General features: G+C 33.6%; 2 protein-coding genes across 2 annotated transcripts in view; both read left to right on the top strand.

The window, feature by feature from the left end:
* The window catches only part of LOC111510462 (prostaglandin reductase 1), a 503,388-nt gene that overhangs the window by 221,065 nt on the left and 264,265 nt on the right, over positions 1-18,058 (top strand). The window lies entirely within an intron of this gene.
* On the top strand, positions 4,832-12,351 carry LOC111506218 (uncharacterized). The gene is made up of 3 exons (XM_074171982.1): positions 4,832-5,039; positions 8,940-9,164; positions 11,730-12,351. The coding sequence occupies exons 1-3, from the start codon at positions 4,875-4,877 to the stop codon at positions 12,066-12,068; spliced, it is 729 nt and encodes a 242-aa protein (XP_074028083.1). The 5' UTR covers positions 4,832-4,874; the 3' UTR covers positions 12,069-12,351.

Here is an 18,058-nt window from a genome sequence, read left to right as displayed (position 1 = left end):
ATTTCAAATCCATTCAAAGAGTATCAGAAACAAGTCTACCTTCACCATGCCTCGGCATAGAACAGACATTTTTCATTATGTTACCAGGAGAGTTCAAAATGTATTATATTAATGAATTAAAATATAAAATGAAAAAATTATTACTTTCCAAACAGTAAAACTCAACAGGACAATCTCTCAAACCACTCTACACATTACATATTTTAAAATTTACTTTTCCGAACTCTTCTCATAAGTATGCAGACTCAAATACCAAAACAATTTTATGATAGATAGATAGTTTATTCGACTACGTATATGTAATGAACATTTGTAGCAAGTGATAAGTCAAACATTTAAAATTGAATAATACCCAAATAAAATTAAAAACATTAACACTACAGTATAACGAAAACACAAAGCACTCAAAAGGGGGACAATATTTTTTTTAATACATTATCACATGCAGCACTTTTGCCTAAAAGATAAATCCGGGCATTACCATGGAAGCAGCCATATATTCATCTATACAATAAATGCCTTCATCAATGAGAAATTATTTTATGCCCTTTTTAAAACGTGTCTGTGATGAATTTTTGACTGTAGTTGGCAAGATTTTGTATAGATTAACATCTAAGGAATTCTTGGAAGATTTCTGTAAATTGAATTTAGCAGGTCGTATAAGATTAGCACCACGTGTTTCATAGTTATGAAAATGGGAGTTAGTTAAAAGAGTGCCCTTAATTTTATGTACCTCCAGCAGTGACTGAAAAATGAAAATCGATGGAAGTGTCATGATTCTCAAATTTTTGAACAATGGACGACATGTGTCCTGATATTACGCATAAGAAATTATCCTTATTGCTTTTACAAATATCTTTCCAGCAGAAGTAGATTTACCCCAAAGAAGTGTCCCGTAGTTAATAAGCGAATGGAAAAAACGCATAGTAGATAGCAAGAAGAGTGTCAATGGAAACAAATTCCCTAAATTACCCCAACAAAAACAGATATTTGGATAATTTCGTATTTAATTCATACAAATGACATGTCCAATTGAGGGAGTCATCCAAAGTTATACCAAGTGATTGGGCTGTCTTACCATACAAAAGCATGTTATTGGAAGAAAATATCAGTCTCTATGTTTTCCCCATATTAAGTTTGAGAAGATTCTCATAGAACTATTTTTCAACTTGACTTCCTGCAAGTTCTGGGATTTTCAATAAATTTTTGCAATTTTTGTCCGAGCAGAGAAAAAATGTGTCATCGGCATAAAAAAACACATTTATGGGGCAGAACTTGAAAGAAAAGGCAATTGATAAATATTATAAATAGGAGAGGTTCCAGGACAGATCCTTGCGGAACACCGTTTACTATAGGTTCTAAATTAGACGTTCTAATGTCTCCTAGTTCGACATATCGCTTTCGATTTTGTAAATTCGATGTGAGAAGGGAGAGAGTCACACCTCTAACCCCATATTCATTCATTTCATAAAGGAGTAAGTGGTGCGAGACACAGTCGAATATCTTACTCAAGTCACAGAGAGTTACAGCGCTATGCTGACCATTCTCAAAGCCGTCGACAATGTTTCTCAGCACACGAATAACTGCTTATACAATAGAGCAAGACTTACCATACTGATCAGGATTCAAGAGATTGTTATTTTCAAAATAGAAATATAACCTGTTTTTGATTAACATTTCAAAAAGTTTACCAAATATCGCCCCAATAGAGATGGGTCGATGATTTTCAATGATATTCTTGTCACGTTTTTTAAAAACTGGAATGACCTTACTGATTTTTAATTTATCTGAAAATGCTCCTTCACTTATGCAAGCATTGAACAAATAGGTAAGTGGTTCTACAATTAGATCGCAAATTGCCTTAATTATTTCACTGTTGATTATAGATATCAACACAATAAGAGTTTTTTTATTTCGTGAATAGCATTATAGACTTCCGAATTGGTAACAGGCGTAAACATAAACGAACCTGATGAACGGGGTTTCAATGTATTGTCAAGCGATATTAAAGAGATGTTGTCTTTATCAATAGGAAGTTCTGCAATGATAGTATTAGCATCATAGTCTCATCATTTATTGATTAACTGTTTGTTATTTATCCTCAAAAAAAGTCAAGGTATTATTATTATGTTAAAAATCGTTCATACATCTTTGGTATAAAACAGTCGACCATACATAGAAAGCTCCAAAAAAGTAAGTACAACAAAAACCCCTTCCAATAGTGGTTCAGTTTTTTTTAAAACGTGACAGGTATACAAACGAAAAATGCTATTTCCAATGAGCAAACTGAACTTTCCCAATCAAAAACGTCAGCTGCATGAGTTTGAGTTTTAGGTGACGTTACTGTTCAGGAAAGACCTATGTTTTTCCTTCCTCTACTGTATGTCGTTTGTCTTCAACAAAACACATACGATCTGCTTGATTCAGTTATTGAAAAAAAATGCAGTCGAAGGAATATCATATTTCTGTCAGAGATTGCGCTGATAACTGACTTTATATGGTTTACAACTCTACGTTATTTACGTTTGGAATAGAAGTAAAGATAAGACGTCACCATTCAATTAGACTCTATACATATGACAAGAAGGAAATGTCAAAACAGAATTCAAAAGAACTTCACTCTTGTACCTCTGTTGAACATAATATGCAAACAGTTTTCTCTCTTATCGATTGCGACGAAAGTTTTCAACAAAATGAAAATCGATTCCAAAAAATCACACAATGCTCTTCAAAAAAATTGGAGCTCTTACTTGGAGGTATCGTGAGCGGCAAGAGGTAGGAAGGAGACTGAATTATGGCAATATTATCTATTTTCAGGTCCTATCGAAAATTTCAAATTCTATTTTTTGCAGAAAACTTCCATCACTTCACTCCGGAATCAAAATAATCGTCATCTGATTGGAGAGCAACTGGTGAACCTCGTCCAAAGTACAACAATCGGCTGAAAAGGTATTTTGGGATGTGCACGGTGTGATCGACTATCTTGGGAAAAGAAATAACATCAACAGTGAATTTTATATAGCGTTATTGGAGTGTTTGAAGACCGAAATTGCGAAGAAAAATGTGTTTCATCAAGACAACGCACCGTGTCACGAATCAATGAAAACAATGGCAAAACTACATGAATTGAACCTCGAATTGCTACCACATCCACCATATTCGCCAGATTTGGCTCTCAGCGACTACTGGCTGTGTAAACCAATTTCCCTCGAAAGAAAGGGTTATTTACTTGTGATGCACTGTTTGGAACCTTTGGTGTAGCAATGAATATTACTGGAGTTTAATTTCGATCACCAAGTGATCATCTTCAAGAGGAAAATCAAACTAAATTAGATACAGTATTGTCCTTATTTATATCCTGCGTCTTAATTGTTTTAAATTAATTTTGCATGCTGCCTCATCTACTAGTCTTAAATTAATTTTACAATATTGCCTTATCTAACAGTCAGATAAATCTGATAATAAAATATTATTTCAACAGCTATATGGTATATAATATCAGGTATAGGTCCACCATTGTTATTTATAATATTATTATGTTTACTTATTTCTACACTCTCATAGGCATCTAGATGCCTGTTGTTGTTAACTTGTCTAACTAATCTTAATGAACTAAAGTCTATGGAATGGTTTTGTTGCAAAATATGATGGGCGACTGATGATTTTTCTGATCTTCCATATTTTAGGTGTGTGTGTATGTAAAAGTTTCAATTATATTTTTTCATAGATCTTTCAGTCTGTCCATAATGTTCTGCATAGCAGTCCTTACATTTAATTTCGTAAATTCCAGACTTTTCCGAATTCTCGACTTTGTTCTTTGGATTTTCTAGAAGTTTCTGTAGTCCAGGGCTTGTTTTAAATACCACCTTCATACCTAGTTTCTTGAAAATCTTTTCAAAATTCTTCGTATATTCGTGGTATGGAACTGAAATATATTTGTCTTGATTTTCGTCTTTTCTAAAAGTCAATGTACTAGATAATTCGGCCCAGCACGTTTGTGTTGTCCACGGTGATGTGAACTGTCAGGAATATACCTGTATGTGCTTGTTTCCTTCCGTATTCAAGTCTTCCCCACTGGGTCCTCATTACCAAAACGTCAAGAAATGAAAGTTGTTCCCATTGAGGACTTTGTTTCCTGTTTAAATAACAGATTTCCATCAATAAAATTCACGTATGAGTTAAAAAAGGAGGGCTATACAAAATCACCAAAATGTTTAGTATGTAAAGCATTTATCCAGAGTTTATCTTTTTATATCAACAGTAGAAATTTACCCATGAATTTTATTTTTTGTATAAAAAACAAAAAATCTCTTGACCTGCAAAATGTTAAGACCCAATAATTTTGAACATTCACGTGCTATTAGGATACCTATACCGAGTATAATTATTTCAGGTGAAAATATAATATTTACATTGCCCTTTTTTAGACAAAGAAATTTTGCTTGCAATTTGAATATTCAACAGTTTTAATGAAACCTCACCGAATCAGTTTCAAGAAAAACAATTATTTAAAATAGTTTCCAAGAAAAAATGCATGCCCTTGGAAAAATTTACATTTGTCAAAAATTACATTTAATTTGGAATTATGACTTTGTTATCAAAAAATACCTATTCAGTTTCGACATATATGAATATTATCTAGAACTGAATATGTTCCTACAAGAGATAAGGATATACTTCCTAACTTCTGAAAATCATGACAATGAAATTATTTTACACAAATGCGTAATGAATTTTCAAAATATCTGAATATTATCTAGAACTGGATAACTTCCTACATGAGATAAGAAAATACCTTGTGAATAATTTCGAAAACACACCACATAACAGTCATATAAGTTTACGAGCTCGCTACTGAAAACAATAAAATCAAAATGTTCAAGTCAATGCTAACAACTTATTCGATGTTGACAGCAGTTCTAGCTGTAGAATTTCAGATCACGAATAAAGAACGCGGTCCAATCCAGGTTGGTTTCCAAGGAAATAATGGTAAACCCGCTCTGGAAAACGGAGGATTTATTCTTGAACAGGATGCAACAGTAAGAAATTAATAAAAATACATTATTTGTGACCAACTTCTTGGCTACATCACAACAAATGCTCAAATTTTCCTGAATAGTTGAATATGTTCAAAAACTTCTTGCAAATGAGTGTAATCCTCAAAAGGTTCCAGGACGCTTATCCAGGCACTTTACAATCTTAACCAATTTGTGAGTTTGTTTCTCCTTAGAATTACGAAATTTCAATCAAATTTTCAAGGAGTCAGCAGAAATACGGTAATTCATTTATTTTATAAGAGATTTCATGTTTTGAAACAGTCAACACCAAGATTGTCACTCAAAAGTTTCTAGCAGACTTGCTAGAAACTTTTGAGTGCTTTTTTATGTAGATTCTCTTTTATATACAGCGTGACTCACGGCCGATAGTAGGTTAGACGTTTTTGGAAAACGCAAAGCATGATTTTTCAGAAAATTTCAGCATTGCGGCGTTGCCACTTCCATCAAAAAGTCCTAGCAACTTTATTTTTTTAAATGGAACACCCCTTATAATAATACATTTTTCGAATGGCTCTGGTATTTTAATACTTTTTTGTCAATAATGTCCTATACCTATCTCTATCTATTTTCGAGAAAAATAATAAATTGTGCTAAATATGGTCCGAAACATAGCCTTAATTGAAATTAAGTACATCATTACTCTCAATTCATGAAAAGTTGATATTTTGATGATAGTTTGGACAATTCAAAATATTCAAATAACACCAAGAAATCGACTCCATATCATACAGGGCGTGCTAAAATTACTATTATTTCCATTGTGCATAAAAGTAGTCGAAAGTTCATTTTTTCAAATGGAACCCCCTGTATATTACTCGATAAATTGAAAGATGGTGAAAAATGCTTCAAGATGATATACATGTCCCTATACCTAAATCGTCAAGTTTTCTTAATGAAGCCGTTTTTGTGGAAAAATAGTTATTCACGTTTTACCTACAAGTATTGAAAGTGGCATTTTATTTGGTGAGTGGGGATTATTGCAAAATGAGCGTCAGCAAGTGGAGCAAACTCACGAGCAAAATAAAATCACTTTTAACAAATGTATCATACAAATTTTTTTGTATAACGTTACCTACTGCTGATAATAAAAAAAATTATAGAGTCCATGGGATTTGAACACACGATCTTTGGATTACAAGGCATATGTTACTACATACGCCAACTCACGTTATTTATTTTAAGGAGGATTTTATTGGTTAGTCATGAAGGACTTTCTACAGTTGGACTGAATACTACTTCATCATCGTCAGTAACTTCACAGGGATTTATTATTACCAATAGCACGAACTGCATGTGTGAACTTTTCTAAATGATTTTTGGTAGGTGTTCTGATTGAAGTGTTTCTATCAAAGAAATTTTCAATAACAGTTGTACAAAAAATAATTTTTAGAGAATTTGATTTCTAGGTAGCCGTGGAAATATCAAGCTTATGACAGTTTGGTGACTTTTATAAGTAACTGATAAATGGTTATTTCAAAAAATCGCCAAAAATGAATGCAAATATTGATTATTCAAACGAAGTTCTTATGAAATTATTTATTATACACGGACAGTGTCATCAAATCATTGCCAGAACTTCTAGAAAATTCAACCAAATGTATCCTGAGTTAACACCAATGAGCTAGAGGAAGTTTGTAAGATTACAAAATAATTTCGTTAACTATGGCTCCATGTTAAAAGCGCCTTCAACATTACCAAAACCTGTTACTTAAAATGAGGACAATACTGTTTTGGCATATTTTTATGCATATCCAGAAGCTTCCATTCGCAGTGCAGAAAAAGATTTAGGTGTATCACATGCTTCAGTACAACGAATTTTGAAAATTCACGGAATGCATCCGTATAAATTTACCAAAGTTTAAGCTCTAAAAGCAGAAGACTTCGAACGTAGAATGCATTTTTGTGAATCCCTTTTGATTCATACACAGGAAGATCGGGAATTTTTGTCAAACATAATTTGGAGCGACGAATCAAAATTTACGAGGGATGGTATTTTCAATTGAAGGAATAAACATTTTTGGGCTGATCATAATCCTCATGTTACAAAAGAAATGGGTTTCCAAAAAAATTTGACCTGAATGTTTTCTGTATTCTGAAGAACAATAAAATTAGCTTTTTCATTTATGAAGACACAATGAATGCAGAGAGATATCTCCAAATATTAAGGACGACTGTAACCGATTTTCTTGAAAATTTGCCTTTAGAGGAATATAGGAATTCGTGGTTTCAACTGGACGGAGTGCCAGCTCATATCACCCAGGAAGTTTCCAGGAAACTTGACGAACTCTTCGACGATCGTTGGTTTAGGCGGTTAGGGCCGTGGAATTGGCCACCGAGATCACCCGATCTCACGCCACCTGACTTTTTTCATGGGGTGTTTTAGGAAAAAGGGTATACAGCACTCCAGTGCCTACTAAAGAAGAATTGCGACGGCGAATAGTGCGGAGTATTGAAGATCTGGATTCCCAGGAAATTGAAAAAGCAACCACAAGTCGCGTACAAAAAAACATTTTGAAGTGTTTAGAATGTAATGGACAACATTTTCAGCATTTATTGTGAAAATGAGATATTTTGTTTACAATTTTGTTATTTTGAATCATCCTATTCTGTTATTGTCTGTACTTTCACATGTTTTAGCCCACAAAATCTTACATTTCACCTAGAAATGACTGATTTTCGGTACAGTTGTTCCCTGGAAACTTTGAGCCATAGTTAAGGAAATTATTTTGTAACCTTACAAACTTCCTCTCGTTCATTGGTGTTAATTCAGGATACATTTGGTTGAATTTTTTACACGTTGTGACAATGTGTTCATGTGTATAATAAATAATTTCATAAGAACTTCGTTTGAATAATCGATATTTGCATTCATTCTGGAAGATGATTCGAAACACCGTCGATAACTCTTTGTAAATTACTTATAAAAGTAACCGAACTGCTATAAGCTTGATAATTTCGCTGCCACCTAAATCCAAATTCTAAAAAAAAATAATGTTTCTAGAAGAAGCGACTTTATTGAGAAAACTTGACGATTTAGGTATAGGGACATGATATATCATCTTGAAGCATTTTTCACCACCTTTCAATTTACCGAGTGATAAACAGGAAGTTTCATTTGAAAAAATGAACTTTTGACTACTTTTATGCCTAATGGAAATAATAGTAATATTAGCACTCCCTGTATGATATGGAGTCGATTTCTTGGTGTTATTTGAATATTTAGAGTTTGTCTAAACTATCATCAAAATAACAATTCTTCATGAATTGAGAGTACTGATGTACTTAATTTCAATTAAGGCTATGTCTTGGACCATATTGAGCACAATTTATTTTTTTTATCGAAAACAGATAGAGATAGGTATAAGTAGGACATTATCAACAAAAAAGTATTAAAATACTAGAGCGATTCCAAAAATGTATTAATATATGGGGTGTTCCATTTGAAAAAATAAGGTTGCTAGGACTTTTTGATGGAATTGGCAACGCCGCAACGCTGAAATTTTCAGAAAAATCATGCTTTGCGTTTTCCAGAAACGTCTAACCTACCATCAACCGCTGTATGTATTACATTCTATGACGTTTTTGTTCAAATAACTGGAGTAATACAAGTAGTCGTTTCCAATGGACTGTTTTCTTTCATGTAATTGAAAGCTCATGTGAAAACAATTGTATCTGAAAGAAACAAACAAGACGAGAACACAAGAAAGTGACAAATTTTTTTCAAGTGCGCATTTCCAATACTACTAGTTCTAAAAAAGTTCTGGAAAATAAATCGTTGAAAATTTAGTTCTATACAACAAATATGAATACTTTGTAACGGAAATGGACAGAATTGAAGATATAATTTTAAGTTCATGAAATTTATTTTAACTTAAATTTTAGAGGTCAGTATGGTCCGAATCAAACTGGGCAGGTCGTATCTGGGCAAGAACATGGTGCGATTACAACACCAAACACTGTTTAACTGGAGACTGTGGAAATCGTGTGCAATGCGCTGGTAATGGAGGTGCTCCTCCTGCTACATTAGTTGAAATAACACTGAAAGGAGCTGGAGGGCTAGATTTTTACGATATCTCTTTGGTGGATGGATTTAATATTCCTGCTAGTGTGAGTATAATTACAACTTATACAGTACAGTGTATAGTACAGTAAGTATTATATCAAAAATATTGAATTGAATTACTTTATTCAGCTATTTCACTACAAATCATCTGAAGGAACAATTCGTTCAGGCCTGTCTCAACTCCCTACACTGTAGGTTAATGGACTGACACCCATCACAAAACAACTACTCCCTGGCTAATACCAGGAAGGACGTTGGATTATATCCGACAGGTGTCAGTGCAGGATTCTTCACTGAAGTTATTCCTGCATATGCTGTTGGCGATACAACTGCCGCAATAGATTTTCAATTATTGGAACACACTTGCAGACCGGTTTGGGGCTGTTTTGCAACTCGTCAGTGCAACGTAGTGTCTATCATCAACATAAAGTCGATGATTTTCCCTCTTCTCGACGCTCGTTTCATCTACGAAATTATCTTCATCAGGAGAAGAGCAAAACTTGATCTCGTCTAGTTTATCTTCTGATGATGTCAACTATGTCAAAGTGAATGTCGTGAATAATGTTGCAGTTCTGGTGTTTGAGAAAAGTTACAGAAAAAATCGTTGCAGCCATACTAATTCCATTCTGGCTTGGATAAATTAATTATTCATATAAAAGAGGCATTCACCATGGTATTTATCCAGTGATACATGGCATTTATCCAGTAATACTGAATAGATGCCTTGGTGTATGAATATCAGAAGAAATGTGTCTAAATATTCTTACTGATACTTATCAACAGGTCAAATTGTTCAACGTTATTCAAGAATTATAGTTGGTTTGCACAGCATATAATTTTTACAGTGTGGACGAAAAAAGTTCTTTCCTTTGTAACTTTAGAATGGATCGGGTAAAGCATACTCGAATAGACATAATTTTTGTACGTTTCAATAAAAAAACAATGGTGTGGAATTACTCGTCACCAAGAGGGCAACGTCAAATGTTTTTCCAAATGAAAAGAGGAGGTTTCTATCCAAAAGTGATTCATTTTCAGAAATCGGTACAGCCGTTCCTAAGTATTTGAGAGATTTATATTGCTTTCAAAAATTCTATTCAAAACTCACTTCAGATTATTCTAATAAATATGAATCATGAAATACAAATCAATTAGTTCATGATAAAACTAGATAAAACAAGATAAAAACCTGCTTTGTTCCTTCCTGTTTATAAAATAGGACATATGCCTTCTCACTCACAAGTGATTTTGGTGGAATTGGGAACACGTGTGAAACGTTGTATTCATGCCACGTGCCACTATAAGGGTGTCTGAAATATGCTGTGTAATGTCCGTTGTAAGTAGTTCCACTGTGATTCGAAAGGGCATATAGATTATAACGACAAGAAGCCACATTGTCTGCTGCATAATTGCTCATATCAAATCCTTCTGAAGAAAAGTTAATGGCAACATTCAATTTGCCTCTGAATCTTTCCGTTGGAGATGATCTTTTTAAATGAATTACTAAAATACGGAGAAACTTATGGATTGATAGGGACTTTGTACATTTTCTTCTTTCCTTGCACCTCGAACACGATGGTTCTTCATCTTCATTCAGAGTTTCCTCTCTTTTTAAGAAATTCAAGCATGGTGACAATTTCAATTGGCCAGTTCTTTGTAGTATGGGGAGAGTCAAACCCCAGAAAGGATCGAAGGTTACTGATGAGAATTCACAGTGTATGCACTTCATAGTGAATTTTAATTGACCAACGAAATTGTCTAAAATCTTAGAGTCGTTCGTGTTTAAATATCTCAGCTAGGACTTTTGCGCTTTTCCGCTGTTGCTTAATTTTTCGTAAATCTCCGTTAAGATCGGTTCAGGTTTCTCAGTAATTCTATTGAGGTCCTCATGTAGACCTTCTAAAAGATATCGAAGGAATTCCTGGGCGTCTTGATAGTCAGATCTAATGAATCGAGGGGCAAATCTTTGAATCTGATATTGAAGTAGGCAGTGTTTATTACTCTGTCAGATGAATCTTCTGACTACAATTCTTTGATAACTTCTGCGAACGCTTTGATTAAAGAACCTTTCATACCAGAAATACTAGTATTGATATCTTCCATGTATATATCCTTTTTCAAGTAATCCAGCAACCATCTCGTGCTTGATGAACATTGGATTACACTGTTCATGAAACAGTTGTTTCCAACATTTTTCAACCCATCAAACCCAATAAATATTCAAAATGTTCATCATCGACTCAATAACAAATATAAAATCTATTTACAAAATAATTTCTCACATACTTTAGATTTTACGAATTTCCACAAAAATTTGAAGGGTGTCATATTGGGTGACCAAGCAGGACATACTCAAACAAGCCTGTCATAATGAGGAGGTACCCCATTTTGCTGAAAGATCAGTAGAAATTCAATTTGGATTTACCTATGTCATCAATCATACATCTGATGCACTATATTCACTATCTTGCACTATATTCATGATGCATGAATAAACGAGCAATAGTGTGGAACTCACGAAATTACCCCAGGAATATATGGCTACATGATAACCCCTCACAAGATAATATAATTTTTTTCAGTTCAATCAACTGATCTCAAATTCATTTCAGATCGAACCGATTGGAGGAAAAGGAGATGGTGGTCAATACAGTTGTAAAAAATCCGCATGTCCCCGCTATCTCAATGACGAGTGTCCAAATGAGTTGAAACTGAACACTGAACATGGAGTCGTTGGTTGCAAATCAGCATGTTTAGCATTTAACACCGACCAGTATTGTTGCCGGGGTGCATTCGGTACACCAGAAACTTGCAGAAGTTCCACTTGGCCTGTGAATTACCCCAATTTCTTCAAATCGCGGTGCCCTGATGCATACAGCTACGCCTATGATGACCACAAGAGTACTTTCACTTGCCGGGCTGAAAAATATTTAATAACCTTTGGACTTTAACAGCATATCATATTTGAATTTATCACGTGATTTCTTCATAACTGTAATTAACTTGTTCGTTATCGAATATCTATATCATTTCTATTCTATATTCCCGAATATGTTTGACAAATTCTGAAACATATAACTTCGAACTCAATATTCGATACAATCATCCAAGGTATTTGTCGACAATATTTTTATTATGTTCGAAATTGAGGAAAGCATCACCCATATACTCAACTACTTATCGTTTTGTTAATGAATAATCGCTCATAGATGATAATAAAATTATTGGCAATGATTATTTTTTCAAATAATTACTATTATGAACAATACTCTAGCTCTAGAACAATACAAAGATCTACATACATTGCCAGTCTGGGATTCGCTGTGGCTATAGTTGTACCACATCCTTCTTGAAAGTTGTAGATGACACCCAACTGATAATAATTTACTGAGTGTCCTAGTTTTACTCGACTATTTCGAAGCATTTGATCTAAAACATCATAGTCTGTTATTGGATATGTTGAACCTATTTGGCTCCTACCTTACTTAGCCTGTCAGCTTGTTGAGAGCTATTTGAAAGATCGAAATCCATCAGTTATTTATAATGATGAAATATCTATGTCACTGAATATATCATCAGGGAGAGCCTCTCTTCCCAAAAGGGTTCCCAAGGCTCTTCTGTGGAACCATTATTTTTCATCATCTATATTTTTTCCCAGAATGCTTATAATTCTTGGGTATTGCTGTTTGGTAGGAGTGCTACCAGGCTCCATATCAGAATTGGTGAACAACTCCTCCCTACAATAAGTAGTGCGAAAAACTCAACAATAGTCCTTGATGACCGTGTTAGATTTCTCTCATGCATATCGTTGATCACGAAACAAGCAAAACAGGCATTTTTTCCACACATCAGAACCGCAACTTTCTTCTCGACGCCTGTTTCACCAACAAAATTGGCGTCATCAGGAGATGACGCCAATTTTGACGCAGTAACTACGTGGTAGGATATCATAATAAAAAGAGAAATGAAAATTTCTATGTTTTTTACCACTTTCATTTGTAATTAACTTTACAGCAGTTTCGTCCTATATGGACATTCTCAAACTTACACAATAAACTAACAATGACTCATTACATTCGCCAATATATACCCTTCAGGTACTTGACTGAGTACCTGAATTTACAGTTCACAATGCGGATGTGCGTAACGTTAGTTACAAATAAAACTGGTGAAAAACAGAAAAGATGAGCTAAACTTGATCTAGTCTAGTCTGGTTTATCTCCAGATGATGCCAACTTGGCGCTTGTTTCAGATTCATTCCACAACAGAGGTTACAGGTCTACATATCAGTTCAATTAATCACGATTTGTTACTAAACATGTTATATTATATAGGTTTTTCAGAAAATTCACGAGTGATAACAGGCAATTATCTCAAATATATAGGCAGCAAAAAGTTGTTCTCGAAGATGAGAGCTCTGAATATTCGAAACTCAAGTCAGGTGTCCCGCAGGGATCTATACTGGGGCCTCTTCTGTTTACTATGTGCTTCTCTCATCTGGTGACTGGAAAAAAAGCCTGCAATTTTCATTTATACCCTGATGATACCCAATTTTACCATAGTTTCCAGCCACATATGGTGGATGATGCATGCAATCTTATTATTAATGATCTTGGGGCCTTCGCAAAAGCTGCCAAAGACCATTGCCTACTTATTCATCCTGAAAAATCAAAAGTTATGCTGTTTGGAAGTAGACTTCAGCGTAAAAAAGTGGAGGACTCTATCAATATTACGGTAAATAATTTGAATTTGAAAATGGTTAAGGAAGCAAAAATCCTACGAGTAATTATGGACCCTGACTTGAGATTTGAAAATCATATAAATAAACAATTACAACAGACGTACTGTAATCTGAAAATGATATATAATAATCGATATTTGTTACCCATTGAAGTTAAAAAATCATTATGTGAAACGCTAATTTTATCAGCCTTAAATTATGCTGACTCTCTCTGCGGCCTTGATTTAACAGCACTCTATAAGAAAAATAAAATATACAGAAACTGCAAAACTCATGTCTGAGATTAATCTACAGTATTTGAAGACGACAAAGTTTCTCATAAATTGAAAGAAATCTGGTGGTTGAATATGGATAATAGAAGAAAACATCATGCTGTTGTTCTCTACTATAAAATAATTAGAAAACAAGTTTCCTGTTGATCACATAAGAAAATAACTTACCGTTCAGATGTACAAAATCTGAATATTCGAAATGAACGCCTACTGACTGTACCTCCCTTTGGAACTGAATATTTAAGACGGTCATTTGGCTACCAAATCTATAATCTGTGCAATCCGGTTTTGAATATTATAAGAACACAAAATGCTCACAAATTCAGACAATTTCACAAAGAACATCTTCTTGAATCTCAAATTTTTAGAATGATTTTTTTTTTTAGTTTTTAGCAAAATATGTCCTTTTTTTCTTGTATCATTACACAGGTTTGTTGGGGTTGAGTGGAAGAATATTTTCCGTCATGTTTACACAACAGAAAATGAACTTCGCCCTTTATTTCCATATATGAACCTTGATTTCTAATATTCATTGTATTCTTTTGAATGTGGAAATAAAGAAGACAATTATCAGCTATAATATCCCAAGGACATTGATAACTAACGAAATAATTTTATCACAGTTTTCGAAAGCTTGAGGAAGTTGTGATAAAGTTATGAGTTATTTATCAATGTTCGAGGGATATTCGGTGAGAAAATTTTTTGCAATTCGAACAAAATTATTTATTGAACACACAGTTATTAAAAGAACAATTCGTATAATGATATAACTCCATAAATATTTTCCAAGTGTATTTTTTACTATTGACAGTATTTTTTGGTGTATTTTCTTCAATGATTTTGTCAATTGCCGCATCATTTTGAACACCAAAGCGAGGAAGTGACATTTTCGAAATAAATTGAATTACTGAAATGTCAAACAACTTTATTGTGTTGGTTGCTTAGCAATGTCATGACATAAGTGATAACTGCCCGTGAAAACTATCCATGGGTAGTTATCAGTGTAATGATGGTTTCATTGGTTATTTCGACACACATGACATGGTGTTCAAAATGATGCGGCAATTGACAAAATCATTGAAGAAAATACACCAAAAAATACTGTCAATAGTAAAAAATACACTTGGAAAATATTTATGGAGTTATATCATTATACGAATTGTTCTTTTAATAACTGTGTGTTCAATAAATAATTTTGTTCGAATTGCAAAAAATTTTCTCACCGAATATCCCTCGAACATTGATAAATAACTCATAATTTTATCACAACTTCCTCAAGCACGTTATTTTAGGTAACATCCCTCCGCCTTCGGCGTCGGGATGTTACCAAATAACGTGTTTTCGAAAACTGTGATAAAATTATTTCGTTAGTTAATTTTTTTGGCAAAAAATTTTCATTATAATTATCATATAGGGTGGTTTAAATTTCGAAAACTTCCGCTGTCCCTAGGAAAATTATATCATATTTTCAGTAACTCTCAAAAATATGACAATTTTCAGTAATCTATTGTTTATTTCTCGCTGGAACTGAAACTTGGATTCTAAAGTTCAGTGATGATTCAATAAAAGGGTTATATTATGTTTCTCAGTATTATTTGTTGTATTATCGGAATTAGGCTGCGAAATGATTCTATATATTTTTTCTCCTCTATTTAGTATAATTTCCGAGTGCAACTGCAAGAGACAGCTCAAGGCAAAAACGTCTCTGTTATTTCTGAGAATTCAGTGCCTACTATTTTAGAATTAAAGTATAATAGTGAAATTATAATTCACTAGTTGTTGCCCGGGCTTGACCCGAGTAGAATTTGGTTTGTCATATTAAGTTTCGTGACAGACCATTTTAAACAAATAGTTATAATATTTTTCATCAACCCAAAACTTCAGGTTTGATCTCCTCTTTTTCCCCTTTGGGGATGGAAATTCCTGATTCCCTTTCTTGATGCTTATTTACGCTATACAAAGAACCTACCTGCATATTTCAGTATTATAGGTTCAGTAGCTTCGGCTGTACGTTAATATAATATTGTCAGTCAATCAATAGGTACCCACTTATACAATATTGAATAGCATCAGCAAAAAACAAAGGATTAGGATGAAATACATTGGTAATCCTACTAATCCTTCTCCTACTATAGTTCGTTCAGTATTGTCTGAGAGTAAAAGAATTTTAAGAATGCAAACATGTCGCTACATCAAAGAAAGCAAGATAGTCGTCTCAAGCTAATATCACTGCAATTCACCCAGAAAATCATTGAGATATGTTTACCCTCTATATGTATCCCTTGGAGACGTCGCATATCCCTAAAATAGGGATATGCGACAAAGAACGCAAAAACACCGACAAAGAATGCGAAAATACCGCCAAATGAAGTGCTCGATGTTTTTTCTGATATTACGTTTAAGATAATATTAATAGGCGTCGGACTGGGGGTATTAATATATTTGATATATTCTGTATGATGAGAAGATAATTAAAAATATATGGTGAAAACAATTTTTTTTATATTTCATTTTTGGGAAGGACAATTTATATTTGAAATAGTTTTTTATTATTTAGAATTGTTACCTTCTACAGATCTATAAAATAATCAGAATAACAAATTTACAAATAAATACAAATGTAGAAAGGGTAAAAAGTTACTGCATTTGATAAATTATCTTTTTGGAAAAAAAATCAAATTTGTTATCAATTTAAAAAAAATTGCATATCAAAAGAAATATGTATCATCTGGTGACGTTTCAAAGACTCTATCCATTTTCTTTATCCAACCTATTTAAATCAGAACATTATAATTTGTAGTTATGATTCGTCTTTTGTTGTAAATAAATTTGATACTGTTATTATCATTGACACTGATAATATCAAATTAATCGTCAGTATGATAATGAAGATGGATAAAGTATTCGAAACATCACCAGATAAGTATACAAATAGAATAGATTTCCGCGGTTGGAAATTTGAAATTCTGATTTCGAGTTGAACCGTGTTCAAAATTTTGCGTTGTTCGACGTTTCGGCTTCGACTTTGACATTTTCAGGAAGTAGTAGTGGCTGCACTGAGTGATAAACTTTATATATTCTTGTTGGTTTGGAAATGAAGATTCATATTCCTTATTGGATTTTATAACTGACTCAGAAACAATTTCATAGATTTAATGGGAATACTTACTTCGAATAAGACATTGCGATAATTTTAATCTTTAAAAAGTCTACAGGAATTCGTTGAGTGATTCTTCACTGGATGAATCAGTTTCATTAGAATTGATGACAACTGGAATAATTTTTTCTGATAATGAGTCTATGCGATCATCCAGATCCCACATCTCTGCTTCGATTCTGATTGTTTTGTGGGTACATTTTCCCCAAGCTTTTTGGTCGACTATTTCAAGAGCACTGTATAGGTATTTCTTTACTTCACACAGCTTGAAGGTTTTATTATTCCTTGCGATGAATCCTTTAACTTGAGCCCAAACCAACTCTATTGGATTCAATTCACAGTGATAAGGCGGCAACCAAAGAACCGACATTCCTTTAGTCTAAGCCATCTCATCGGTGACATATCTGACAAATTTTGACTTATGACGTTTAGCCAAGTTGGGGAGCTCCGCTATTAACATGGTCGATTCAAAAGGAATAGCTTTCATTTGTAACCACTCAGTAATATCTGATGATAACACCATCAATCCATCTTTCACGAATCCTTTACTGCTGCCTATGTAAGTGATGATAAGACGACGACCTTTTCCGACTGGAATTTTCAAACCAGTGGACCAACCTTCCGTAAAGGCTTGTCTTCCACTTTTGATGTTCTGATCTTGCCAAACCTTCGAGACTATATGACCCTCATTGACCCAAATAAAAAATAGATATCCCTAGTGCGATGGCTTTTATTTCTTTTAAATAATTTCTTCTCCATTCTACAATCTCT

This window comes from Leptinotarsa decemlineata, unplaced genomic scaffold (genome assembly GCF_025532065.1).
Source record: "Leptinotarsa decemlineata unplaced genomic scaffold, Ldec_3_MD MMD2_tig00000035_RagTag_RagTag, whole genome shotgun sequence".
NCBI classification, from domain to species: domain Eukaryota; kingdom Metazoa; phylum Arthropoda; class Insecta; order Coleoptera; family Chrysomelidae; genus Leptinotarsa; species Leptinotarsa decemlineata.
Note: the sequence above shows the minus strand (reverse complement) of the source record. Positions and strands in the feature narration are given on the sequence as shown.

What these genes read in the sequence shown, in the direction of transcription:
- LOC111506218 (XM_074171982.1), top strand. Translation starts at nt 4,875, where the DNA reads ATGTTCAAGTCAATGCTAACAACTTATTCGATGTTGACAGCAGTTCTA. An exon ending in TTCTTGAACAGGATGCAACA is followed by an intron (nt 5,040 to 8,939) that starts GTAAGAAATTAA and finishes CTTAAATTTTAG; the next exon opens with AGGTCAGTATGGTCCGAATC. An exon ending in GATTTAATATTCCTGCTAGT is followed by an intron (nt 9,165 to 11,729) that starts GTGAGTATAATT and finishes AATTCATTTCAG; the next exon opens with ATCGAACCGATTGGAGGAAA.